This window comes from Embiotoca jacksoni, unplaced genomic scaffold (assembly GCF_022577435.1).
Source record: "Embiotoca jacksoni isolate LCO1_2020_lvr unplaced genomic scaffold, fEmbJac1.0.p SCAF_6, whole genome shotgun sequence".
NCBI classification, from domain to species: Eukaryota; Metazoa; Chordata; class Actinopteri; family Embiotocidae; genus Embiotoca; species Embiotoca jacksoni.
Window position 1 is genome coordinate 3,252,483 of NW_027185414.1, and position 12,964 is coordinate 3,265,446.

At 41.7% G+C, this 12,964-nt stretch overlaps 1 protein-coding gene across 2 annotated transcripts in view; it reads left to right on the top strand.

Moving 5' to 3' along the window:
- The window catches only part of cep89 (centrosomal protein 89), a 62,664-nt gene extending 51,412 nt beyond the window's left edge, over positions 1–11,252 (top strand). The window contains exon 18 of one of the 2 annotated variants that reach the window (XM_069174316.1): positions 10,346–11,252. In XM_069174316.1, coding sequence (XP_069030417.1) covers positions 10,346–10,550 — 205 coding nt within the window. In that variant the 3' untranslated portion in view covers positions 10,551–11,252. The remainder of the gene's footprint in view (positions 1–10,345) is intronic. The other variant, XM_069174317.1, reaches the window with a different exon arrangement.
- Positions 11,253–12,964: the final 1,712 nt, after the last annotated feature.

Below are 12,964 nucleotides of genomic sequence, written 5' to 3' on the forward strand. Positions count from 1 at the left end.
GAGGAGGAGGAGGGGAGGGGGGGGGGAGGCAGACAGGATAAAGGGAGGAGGATACGGAAAGATGTATGAATGAGAGTGTGTAGTTTAAAAAAAAGAAGAAGAAGGGAACCCAGGCACTGTGAGAGGCAGAGCAACAACAAAACAATTACTGACCAGAAACAGAAAGAGATGTCTGGACAAACATCCGTTTTAAGCTCTAAAGTCCTTAAAATATATCAGAGCGCAGGTCTGATTATAGTCCAGTTTTACCTGATCATAGATCTATCAGTATCCACATATTTGGGGCTATAAATAACAAAGAATTGTAATACAAAAATGTGACCAATTTTCTTGGATGCTATCAAGCAGCAGGGTTGAAGCGAAGAGTATCAACAGGTTTATTCTTTAACTGTAAAGTTACCTTTTTAATACATACTTGACCCTTAATGACCGAATTGAAAGAAACTATAAGTGAGATTTTTATGTTGTGTTTATGTAAAAGTGGTTGTTAGAGCCCACAGGTAACTATCAGCTGCAGTTCGTATCAGCTTTATGAAGTATTTTCACAAATTTAATCTCATTGCTTTGGTTTTAAATCCCTGAAACGTAACTGTTATGGAATTTTTGGGCCCCTGACGATTAGCGATAATGATCTGTTTGTTGTGGCCGGTATCGATATGATCGGCAATAATGTTAATCTTAAACGTTTTCTCTCCCTTTTGCACGTTTATATGCTGTGTTTGTTCAACAGGTGTGGATTTTATTGCACTTTGTTGTCGTCAACCTAAAAGACTGTTACCAACTGTCCACTCCATTTCTCAGATGTGGCCTCTGCAGTTGCGCTCTATCTGCTGTGTGTCAGTGTGTGTGTGTGTGTGTGTGTGTGTGTGTGTGTGTGTGTGTGTGTGTGTGTCACAGCCCTGCCTTTGTGTAAACAGGCAGCAAACGTACAGTCCATATAAAAAGGGATGTAGCTTCCGGGTCTGACAAATGAAGCCAATGCAAAAGTGCAATACCACTGAAGGCCACTAGAGGTTGGCTCCAAACAGCCTCTGGCTCCGTAGACTCACATTCAACTTCTTTCATGAAATACTAAGTCAATAATTTTTTTCCTCAAGTCATTATTGTGTCTTTTGCTAACTAAAGTACATATATGGTCACTTCTGACTCCAAAATAGCAAGATGGCGACGGCCCAAATAACAAACTCGAGGCTTCAGAACACGAGTTCACAAACCAGTGGGTGACGTCACGGTTGGTCACCATTTGGCAGCAACACAAAGATCAGAAGACAGGAGAGAGGCAAAATTCAAAACTTGGAGCTGGGTTTTGAGTGGCGTTAATTGTTATCTGATTATTTCATCACTGAAACAATCACAATAATTACATTTCTTACTTATCAAGCAGTAATAACTGGCTATCGATGTGTCAAGCAGCCCTGGTTTTAGTTTACGCTCGCTGCTCTCATTAGCATAAATACCAGCTGTTCTCGGTGATATATCAACTGTACACCACATAGTAATGCAACAAATGGCAGACAATCAGAGTAGCAACAAGCTTCTGAATATAGTGGAGCATGTACAGCCAAAAAGATCTTCAGGCGCGGAAGTAACAAGGTAAATGTTTGACTTACATTTGTTACCTGTGTTACTGGTGCAGATTTTTGCTCTGCCTGCCACCTTACCTGCAGTATATATCATCTTCATGAGGCTGTGTAACTGTAAATGTAAATAACTGTAAATAAGCTGTAACTTCAAGTAGTCCAAAACAATAAGTGAATTTAGGTTTAGAAGTCACTTTTCCTAAACAAGACATGAACTTCTTTGCTGCTGTACATGTCTGCGTTCTGCACAGTATCGATACTTCTACGGTGCACTTTCCTCTTTCATCGGCGGGTTCAGCAGACAGATGCTGACATCCTTGTAAACCGGTGGACACAGCAGATCACACGACTCCACTCTCAGATCCTCCCCTCACACTTAATCAGCATTTCTAGTCCTCCAATTCTCACAGTGCATTTTTATTCACACGCAGGGGATTCCTGAGGGTGTCATAACCTCTACTGCCTCATCAGGATTCACATAAGTAGTACCTGAGGCATTAAGTATTTGATAAATGTGTAGAATTACCTAACACAAAACATTTTTGCTATAGTACTTAACGCCAATATTTCAAGCTGCTACTGTGTGACACCCTGAGAGCAGCCGGTCCGGTTCTTTGATGCTGCTCAAACAATCTGCCACTTCCCCTTTATTCCTCTGTTAGTCTGTTTTTAGCTCGGTCTCTTGGGCCTGCTGCCTACCGATATCAAATGAAAGCAAGCTAATCAGATTGTTAGAAGATCCTGTCCTGCTCTGCCCCGAGGGCATCTTAATGACAAATCACACACATTATCACACACATCCCTAACCTACTGGCTTTAACACACCACAAACTGCTGCCTCAGCCTCTCCAGGTCATCCAAATGCACATGGGTGAATCCATGACTGACCTTCGAATGATGGCCACAAGAGCGGACAAGTTCACCAGGACAGCAATAATGTGGAATCACTGTAGTAGTGGGCGGTGAGATCCTAAACAACGTGTGATTGTGACAAACCAGCTTCACCTTGTTCGTATTTAGAGCATCACGAGTTGAATTCAGAAGGGATCCACCAGGCTGAAGACAAACTTCTCCCCCTCCAACCGAACAAAAATCTATCTCTGCCTCATTCTCTTTTCTCTCTGATCCACTGCTTTGTATTCTGCCCATGCTACAGCAGCAGAGATGCTGATAGGTTGTTATTGCCGCCTGCCTACTGAGTTCTGCGTAGCCTCCGGGGAAGCAGCTTTGCCCGAGACTTCCAGGAGCTCAGGGGGGATTGAGGTCCCTCCCCCCCCAATCTGGAGGCAGTCCTGTTTTCCTCAAACTCAATCAAGGAAAACAGAAAGATCTGCTCCAAATTAAGAAAAATCAATCTTTCTAAAGGCAACAGTAGTTGTAGTGTGTTTTACCTTCTAGCAAATAGTTTCACTTTGATTTAATTTCTTTCAACAGCCTGTGGTCTGAGCACACGATTGTATAATCTGTTCTCTGTACGTTTAGAGACACTTTAAAATACATGTGTTTAACAGGATTTAGAGGAGGAATGGATTCAGTGGAGGATTATTGTTTTCCAATTGATTAAGAACCATTTTAGAATGAGTTTACGGCGAGTTAAAAACATGTTATTTTTTATGAGTTTGTTTCTAATATTGTAGGACAGCAGTAGATTCCATGTTCCATTCATTAAAATAGTATTTATTGGGTAAATACACTGTTTTCACAAAGTTTTGGCTCCGTGAAACAGTTTAAATACAATGACTGATCTAAATTCAGTGTTGCTCCTTTCGATTCTGTTGGAACTTGCTTTTGCTGCAGCCTTAATCGCTCCTGTTTCCACACACAGGCAAATGAGCAGTGTAAATTGCTGACTTTATTTTATGTTAATGGTGTACACTCTTGGAACATCATGCATAATTAATGCTAAGGCCCAAGAATGCAGATAAACACATTTTAGCAGTGCCTAATTATCTCTTGGTTTCCCATCGGGTTTAGCAGCGGTTCTGAATTTTCATGCGCCATCTTGTAATGACTCGGTTGTTTCAAGAGAAGATCTGGAAAAGTACAAAAATATAGAAGCATAAAATTGACAGTTATGGGCAGTAATTCAACCTGGAAAGCGTGTAATAAACCTGTCAGCCTACTACAGGATAGCGTGTCAGTGTCACCTTTTGCCTCACCTAGGTGTGAAAAGTAAGAAGCCTTGCTGTACTTTTTGTTAGGAACCTGGCTCGTAGGTGAAAGGGAAGTAACATAAAACCAGATGAATTTGGTGACCAAAAGTTATTTATTAATTAGAATGAGCTCCAACATGTTCAATATACAAAGAATGAGGTGAACTAAAAAAGGTGAACAGGGCAAAACAGGAGCTGCTCAAATCTCAAATCAAAAAACAAGCATAACAAAAAGAGATGTTATAATACATTGCATTTTGTAAGTGACCTACTTACATTAAAAAACAGAAATCTACGATGACTTTAGCTTCCTCCCAGCCTTCCAGGTGTTGTTCCATCCAACCACCCTAGACTTTGTCCGTACGCAGACTTAATCACTCTTTGTATGGGATGGTCATACATGTGTCATTTTCACACCTCGGCGAGGCAAAACGTGAGTTTTACACGTTATCCTATAGCTAACTGACAGGTTTATTACACACTTGGTTTGATTCTGGACTTGGTGATGATACGGCATCATTTGTAACAGTAGGTACTGTGTATTTTGTACTCTTTGCTTTCCAGCTTCTCTCTTGAAGGTTTATTTTGTGGTTTGAAGCACATCGTCGGCGGGGACTGGCACTGACGCACAACAGGAGTACTCTGCTAATAGCAGCACTCAGACCACATAGATAATCCTTAATCCTTCTGTGGAGCTGAAACCACCAACAATCGGCCATTTCTATAACCGACTGAGATAAAACCACTGTGGATATGTTCTTTGATTGCAGTGTCACAAAATAATGTACCTCACACATCGGTAACGTAAAGCTTTATCATAATAATAAAAGAATGACATTAGTATGCCAAGAATAAATCCAGGACTGAACACCTTCACGAAAACAGTCTCATTGGATCTAAATGGTACCGGCGTTGTGGCCCCTCAGTGGTACCTGATAAATAAAGGTCCTCAGCACCTGTTCTGGGACAAGGTTTTGATCTATGAATGGTCTTACTCAGTTTGGAGAAACTGCTACCCTTCAAACACACAGCTGACTCAAGTACAATTCAGCCATTACAATATCTGTAGGATCAGACCCAGACAAATGGATAACACTGAGTGCACATGTGAGGATTTGGTTTGACACAGAAATGTGCTGCAGTGACACAGTTACTGTATCTTCAGTAATGCAACTTAAGGACAAAGACTTTCCTAAAGTCATAATTAAGGACTGACAGTCTAATGCCAGTGTTGCTCCCCGTTGCTGTCTCGTAACCGTATAAAGCTCAGTGCTCAGAATAACTCAGAATAATGTTGGTGTCTGAACTGACAGTGCACGGAGGGCGAGGAGGGAGTTGTTCTGCTGCAGAGCGATAGACCAAATCCTGAGATGGCTGTAGCTTACTGAAGCTGTAATTGTAATGGAGGTGTACTGGGATAGCAGAGCTGCTGCTCAGCCTCCATCTATACAGTAGGTCAGACAGCATCTGTACGGCCAGGTGGGCACCGCAGTTATCCCACCAAAACACACACACACACACACACACACACACACACACACACACACACACACACACACACACACACACACACACACACACACTCCTTTTGGATTTTCCATCTCTCCAAGCAGAAAGATTAATCTTTGTACACTGTGAGTCACTTCTCAGGAGGAAAAGTGAGAGCTGTTGCCACTGGCAACTGTTTGGGTTGGAGGTAATTAGCAGATGGTTTGTGGGAGTCTTTAAGTCAGGGAAGACAAAGGACACTGTGTCTTTTAGTCCAAGTCATTCACTCAGGAAAATTATTAATTAAGAATTCATGTTCAATGTTCAAGATTCATTTTTGGTCTCAGTACATCAACAGACTGAAACTGACTCCAAGTATCTTTAGAGAAACGAGTCCTCACACCAGAACAACAAACTGAGATGTTTTTCAGTTTTCAAAATCATCCCTTTGGCTGCTCATACAAGCGTTTCATGTTCTGCCACCTGTGTGGTTAAGGTTTACTGAATAGGAGAGAGAACCACTCATAGTCCTACCTGGAACATGAAATCAACAGGAAACCAACATTTAACATGACGCAAATGTTAGCATACTAACACACTGAATGAAGATGAGTGTTAAACATTTTACAAATTAAACATCAGCATTGTTACATCGTCACTTGAGTTAGCATTTAGCTCGGACAGACTACATTGCATCACACAGCTGCCAGCATGGCTTTGTGTTTCAACCCTTCTTTGTGCACTGTAAGTGGTAGTTTACCATGTAGACGTTAAATCCAACTTTACTTCAAGGTGGGGCCACATTATGATCATCCTCTTAAAGCAGATTAGTTGTAGCTTTAGTCCATAGCTGCTAAGACACTGGTCTACAGCCTGCTGCTTCATTTTAACTCCACATGTACAACATTTGTCTTTCATAATTATCCTTTGCTTCCCTCCTCTGTAATAAGCAGCTAAGTAGGTCCAGACAGGGCGGCTGATTGCTTCAACTGCTGACGTGCGAACTGACGTGCTGACAGCACAATGACAGCAGAGCGTTAATTCATCAGCATTATGACAATTACACACACACACACACACACACACACACACACACACACACACACACACACACACACACACACACACACACACACACACAGGTAATTACGTGCCGTCTCCTTGGCGCAATTACTCTCTTCTGTTATCATTGTTTCTCCTCTCTGAGAAACAGTGGGCCGTTGGTTGTTTCATCCAAATTGCATGTTCTTGTTGCACTTTTAAAAAAAACAATCAACAAGCATAAATATAATGATGTAGTTCATGACCAGCATTAATTATATACCAGAGAAAAACGTCATCATCAGATTAAACATTAAGTACACACACTGCTACGCCTCAGTCGTATGCTGCTGTGTATTTCTATGTGTGTGTGTGTGTGTGTGTGTGTGTGTGTGTGTGTGTGTGTGGGACGAGAGAAAAGTGGATAAATACTAGTAACGTATTTTTTAATGATGTGAATTGTGATAGGGAGGTTTCAATGCTACTTTTGGTGTAGATGATTTTTTTTTATGAAGTAAATTTCACTGAGTGCTAAAAATAATTTGGAGCCATCTGGTCTGGAAAATAAAAAGATGTCGCAACTTTACAGCCGCTGCTCTAACAATAATAACGAGAAACATGGAATCTGTCATCAGCAGCTTTACTAATGGCAATTAAATTTCAGTATTGGACTTAAAAGTGAGAGTTTTGTTCCTGGCTTTGCTAATAGTACAGTGACTTTACCTCAGGGGGCTCCTGCTGTTTCTTCATCGGCAAAGGAGTTTGCTGAACTATCATGTGACCTGCAGTACAGTACAGATGGAACTATGGTCATGTGGAAACAGATGGTTGTTTATAGTCAGACAGCACTGAATAAGAAGGAGTCAGCTGGATAAAGATCACGGACCATATAAGACCACATTCACCTGTTATCATGAACAAACTGTATGACTTTTCCATTTGCAGATGAAGACCATGAGATGCTTTTAAAAGCTCCAGTAAAAAAAAAAAAAAATAGTAGCGGGACTTATTTCGTCAATGATGGAGTTTTATTCCAAACTAAGTTGTTTGTAATTCCACACAGTTTACTGTGCTGAAGCATATGAAAACCGAGCAGACAACAGCTGCGATGATTCATCTGAGAAGAAATTTGACCATCTACTTTGTCAATTCAGACACATTATTGTTCATTTGTAGTGACCAGACCTGAATGTCACAGCAGACTCATCCCTCAGTGTTAAAAAGTCATCCTGGAAGAAAAATCTAGACAAATTTCAGTTTTCCAATTTTTTAGGGAGTTTAAGAATGTGAACACTTCCAAGTCAGAGTGTTTAACAATAATAACACTGTCGTACTGTGAATGCAGTAACACCATGGATGAGCCCAATGATTGATGCTTTATATAGAAACACTCCACTTATTTCCTGCATTGTGCCTGGTGAGTTAATTTGATGAGGAAGTACTCTTGTGCTTTAGCTAAAAGATCCTTCCTGACACGGAGGTGAGTGTTGTGGTCAGTGGGATTTAAAGCTTTCAGGCACACTGAAAAGATTCATGTTTTATTTATGATCTAATTGGAGAGGGGGGGGGGAGAATTCTGGCCACCAGATAATCAACATTTGTGTGTGCTTGTGAGATCTGTGAAGTCTAATCCCATCTGATCACATCTCAGCAGCTTTGAACACTTCCAGTCAAAGGGATGTCAACTCATACCACAGCGGATGATTTGAGCATAAAAACACTGTGGTGTTGAAAACCCACATTAGGAGCAAAATCAAATTAACTGACTGATTATTCTGCAAATTGGAGCATAATCTGGTTCCAAAGTTTTTGATACACACATCTTTAGAGATGAAAAGTGTATGTTCTTCTACCTTTGTGGGCAGTTACTCTGCTAAACATCCTGCTGCTCACTCACTGCAGCACAGAGCTTGCTATAGTTGTGTATCGTATACGAGGGTGGATCAAAACGGTCAGAACCTGCTGCTGTTGAGGGCAAACTGAAGCGCAGCACACTGATGTGCACGGAGCAGGGGACGCTATCCTTTTTTGTGGCTTAAGTATTACAAATTACGTGGGGATTGGTGATGTCACCGTGGACCTGAAACTCGAGCAGAGTGCACGTTAAGTTTTAGGTAAAACCTTTGGGGAACGGAACATCTGGTTAGTCGAGGAAAGGGGAGCAACAACTGTGTTGTTGAGGGAAAGAAACTTGCACGTCTTCAAAGCAGGCGTGTTGGAGAACCAAAGTGTCGTATCGCGTCGCTGTTCACGTGGTTTGCGCCGAATGTCTTCTCTCAGACTCCTCAGAATGTCACAGTAGAACTCTGTTGAGAATCTGACTTGGGGACGAATTCATGGCGCTCAACCCGAATATCACGGAAAACCCACCTGGTTGTGATCCTGGCCTGCGTTGCCTTTTTCAGTCTTTGTGACGTTCTGCCCCTCTTAAAAGACAAACGTCACTACGAACACCTCGTCCGACTCGTTGCTTCATTACTGTTGATTTTCTGAAGCATTTCTTTCTGTCACATCCGTCTCTGTTGCTGATTTACAGAGTTTGATACCAAATGTGATGCTTGCTCTCTGCTTCAGTTTCAGGTCCATGGTGTCATGTGCACACGTGCACAAACCAGTGGTCACAAAAACAAGTGCAACTCAGGTGCTCATGTTCATGAAGTGACTTAACGTGGAACACTCACAGAACGTGTTGATCCTCGGAGCAACATTGAATTCGTTGGGTCGCGGTTTTGTGATCTTTCTTTGCAACGAAGACAAACGATTCCTGCATAATTCTTCACGTGCCTGTTCTTCGTTTAATCCTCCATCACGTTACTGAAGCCTCACTGCTGACATGAAGTATGAACATCAGACAGGTGACCGCACTCACATGAATGAACAACACATTGGAGGTCGAGGTGTCGAAGGCTTAATGAATCTGTCCATTTAGTCCAACCGGTCGTACTCTCTGTCTTTTAACTTGACTGGCGCTTTATTAATGTGTCGGCCAGTAACTGGTTAATAAACCCGATCGGTGCCTCCTGTTGTGTCCAGCTGAATGTTAAACACTTGCTGATGTGACTGCAGGCATTGACCTTTCTCCTCACACACACACACACACACACACACACACACACACACACACACACACACAGAGCTGATGAATTTATTTAATCTATTTTTCTCTAGTTTCTTTCATGAAGGTTACAATGTTTTGTGTTTCAGGCTGTTTTCCGTGTTGATTTACCTTAATGGTCTATTTGGAGGCTGCAGTTTGGGCTCATCCTTGTGAAGGATTTCTAATATTTAGTCCGCTCAGTTTATAACAATGAGGGCACATTTTTGTCTGACCTTTCTATTATGAAGCAGTGATGCAGTTTTATAGCCTGATCTCCTTGAATCTCACTGCAGAGTCCAAACTGCTCCATATTTACTCTGCAGCACCAGCACTGTGAAATTTAATCACACCAATTACAGCCAGGTTTCTGTTCTGTCACATCCTCACGTCCACGGCTGCTTCGGGTCTTTTTCTCTATTTCAGTCACAAAATACAACACTTCAGGCACTACTTAAGGAATAATTGGAAAAGGAGACGATGTATGCAGTTGTACTCCCTGCAGCCCGGAGCAGGAAGGATGGCGCTTTCACAGGGTAGACAGAAGTTTGAAATGGAGCCTGCTGCAACCTGTGTGTCCCGGAGAAGTCGCTGTTATCTGCTGGGATGGTGATGGCAGGTTCACCGTGGAAATCCTCACATGAAAATGAATCTGCAATTAGTGACAGTTAAAGATATCTCAGGAGTTTCGCATCAGAGAGTCTATATTGGAGAGTGTGTTGCCACGGTGCCAAATCAGTGAGCTTCATGATCACAGACATACTGTGTACCATCTGTTGCTTAAAAGCCTCGTTCCTGTTACTACTACCTGCTCTGTATTGGCGCTAACGCAATCTGTTCACCTTCCTTTTTCGTTCATTCTTCAGTTTATTGCTTTGGTAATAACTTGGCTGGAGCTTCATCAATTTCTTTTAATCCAGCCACTTCCTTTTTCTAAATAGAAATGAATAGAGTGACTGACTGATTTCCTTGTCTCTTCACGCCTCCAGGGAAATCGAGGAGGAACTGGAGGTGGTTTGGCAGGCAGCAACACGGCAGATGAGGGAGACTCTCTCGGAGCCCAAACTCTCCGGGGACCCCCACGGCTGGGCTCCCTGCGGTAGCGCCTCTCCCGGCGGTCCTGATGAGGCTCCAGATGAGACCACCGCATCCTCCCAGCATCAGCAGAAGCACGGGCTGGATTTCTATTGCTAAAAGACTTGGAGCCAAAAACCCGCAGGGTGTGCCAGTCCACGTAAAACAGACTGCTCAGATAACTGTAGTCTTGTTCTAGTCAACATGTTAGCTGACAGAAATCTGACAGTTTGACTTTAATATGATGGAGGGTTCAGATTTACAAAGGTTTTATCAGAGAGGCAAACTGACAACTGTTGGAAACCATTAGTCAAGGAAATGGAAAGGGAATCTATGTTCACCAAACACAAACAAATGGAAAATGGAAATAAGTCACTTTATAACACAGCTCAGTTTGACTGCCAAAGACCTGACATCAGCCTGGCTACTCAGACTGACTTCCATTTTGTAAACAGTGATTTTTTTTTTAAATGTTTTTTTGTCTTTTTAAATCAGTCTCAGGGTTTTATACACCATGCCAAGTATAATAGACACACAGATACATGAATAATGGAGAAAGTTGCAATATTTAGGACTGTTCGAACTATTGTGTTTTAATGGCTAGAGCCAACGTTGCCATCTGCTGGACACTTATTGTAAATGCATTATTGTCAACAATTCAGGTACAGAACAGGTGACATGGAAAATCTGAGTGTAAACCTGTTTATTGCAGGAAATCAAAGGGACTGTATGTTTAAACTGATCAAAAGGAAACCACGTATTTATCTGGAAGAGATGGTAGGTTGATGGTATTTCAAAGGAATTTTCTGGTTTAAAAAAATAAATAAATACAGAACAACAGTTCAATTGTGTTTTATAACGTCATTACCTCTTGATAAATATCAGATTTCTTTGGGACAATACTAAATGATAAATGGGTTATAAAGGGTTTTTATCACCTTTGCAATCTTAAGCGCTTTACAGTTTGACTTCCATTCACCCACTCACGCACATATTCACACACCGATGGCTGTCATGCGAGGTGTTCGCCTGCCATCAGGAGCAACTCGGGCTTCAGCTTGTGAACAGGAGAACCCTGGATTTGAACCGCCAACTTTACGATTAATGGGAAACCCGTTCTACCATCTGAACGACAGCCGCACTTGTTCAGGTAAATTCGTTCATTGTTTTTCACTCACAATAGATAAATCTTTACACACAGCAGTGCGGTGACTATTTTCCTACTTTCGATAATAACGGCAGAATAGTCACACACTCTTCATCTACAAGGAATACGCCACTAATCATTGACAGGTTTTTCTGACTGAGACTCCCTGAACAGAATCTCTTTTACAGAAGCGCATTCCAGCTGGATGAGACTGAACCCACAAGGCAGAGAGCCGTGCTTACTGTGTGTAACCACAGATCCCTGCTGACGAGCAGAGTGAGGTGACGGCCAGACGCGTGATACCTGATGAAATCACAGTAATACTTGGTGTGACGGCAGATCAGAGCATCCTGTTGACCCGAGCAACCAACAAATCAATCAGACAAATTACAGCAATGAGCATCTGAGCCACAGTCATCAGTAGAAACGTGATGATCCGGCTTCCTGCTACCGGGGCCAATGGGACAAAATTCTACTGTGGACCCCACAATGTTTAAAGCAGATATTCAGCATTATTGACAGCCGTAGAATCCGTGACTGTGTCTTTATACAACTTGAGTGTTTCATTTGAAATAATCAAGTGAAGTTTCTAGCTCTCTCTGTAAAGGTGAAAAGCAAACAACTGTCTGCTTAACTGGTCCCCTAAAGGCAACCTTTTTTTTTAACCTCACTTTATGAAGGACTACTTAACTGAGGCCAGAAACAAACACGAGTGCAGACAGTCACTCTGTTTTAGCTGCATAGAAACACTAACTGTTGATTTAGGAGATGCTTCAATAGCTTGCCTTTAATCCTGTAAAACTGAATTCATTTTGTGTGATGAAAGGTAAAATAATAGCTTACTTGTAATTCAGGTAATAAATTACACACACACACAGAATTTGTTCTTGCTGACACCCCTTCACCCACTCTCTGTGGGAAAAGTACCAGTACTTCTACATGACACATTAACCTTTAATTACCTGTGGCAGCTTTTTCACCTCAAACGTACTGGATCAGGAGCTGCTGAAGGAGAACCTGATAGGAGAAATAAGCAAGAGCTTTTCGCTCAACGTCTGTCAATCAAGAATAAGACCCCTCAATCTCCATCCCTCATCTCTGTGTCCCAAAAGAGCAGCTGAGCCGTCCAGAAACCTGGGAGAGCCCTGTTATCATATATTCCTTTATGGGTGCCATCATGATAGAATATATGTCAAAAAGCTTGCAAAAGTCTAAATGAAATAAGAATAAATAAAACCAATGTATTGAATTTCAGGATTTAACTTGTGTTGAGCTAAAGATAATGATTATGTAGAAAAACATTTTAAACTACTTTCAGATTGTTAAATATACACCAGGACCATTTGCTCCAGGGTCAATGTTGTAACTCCTCAGTTAAACATTATAG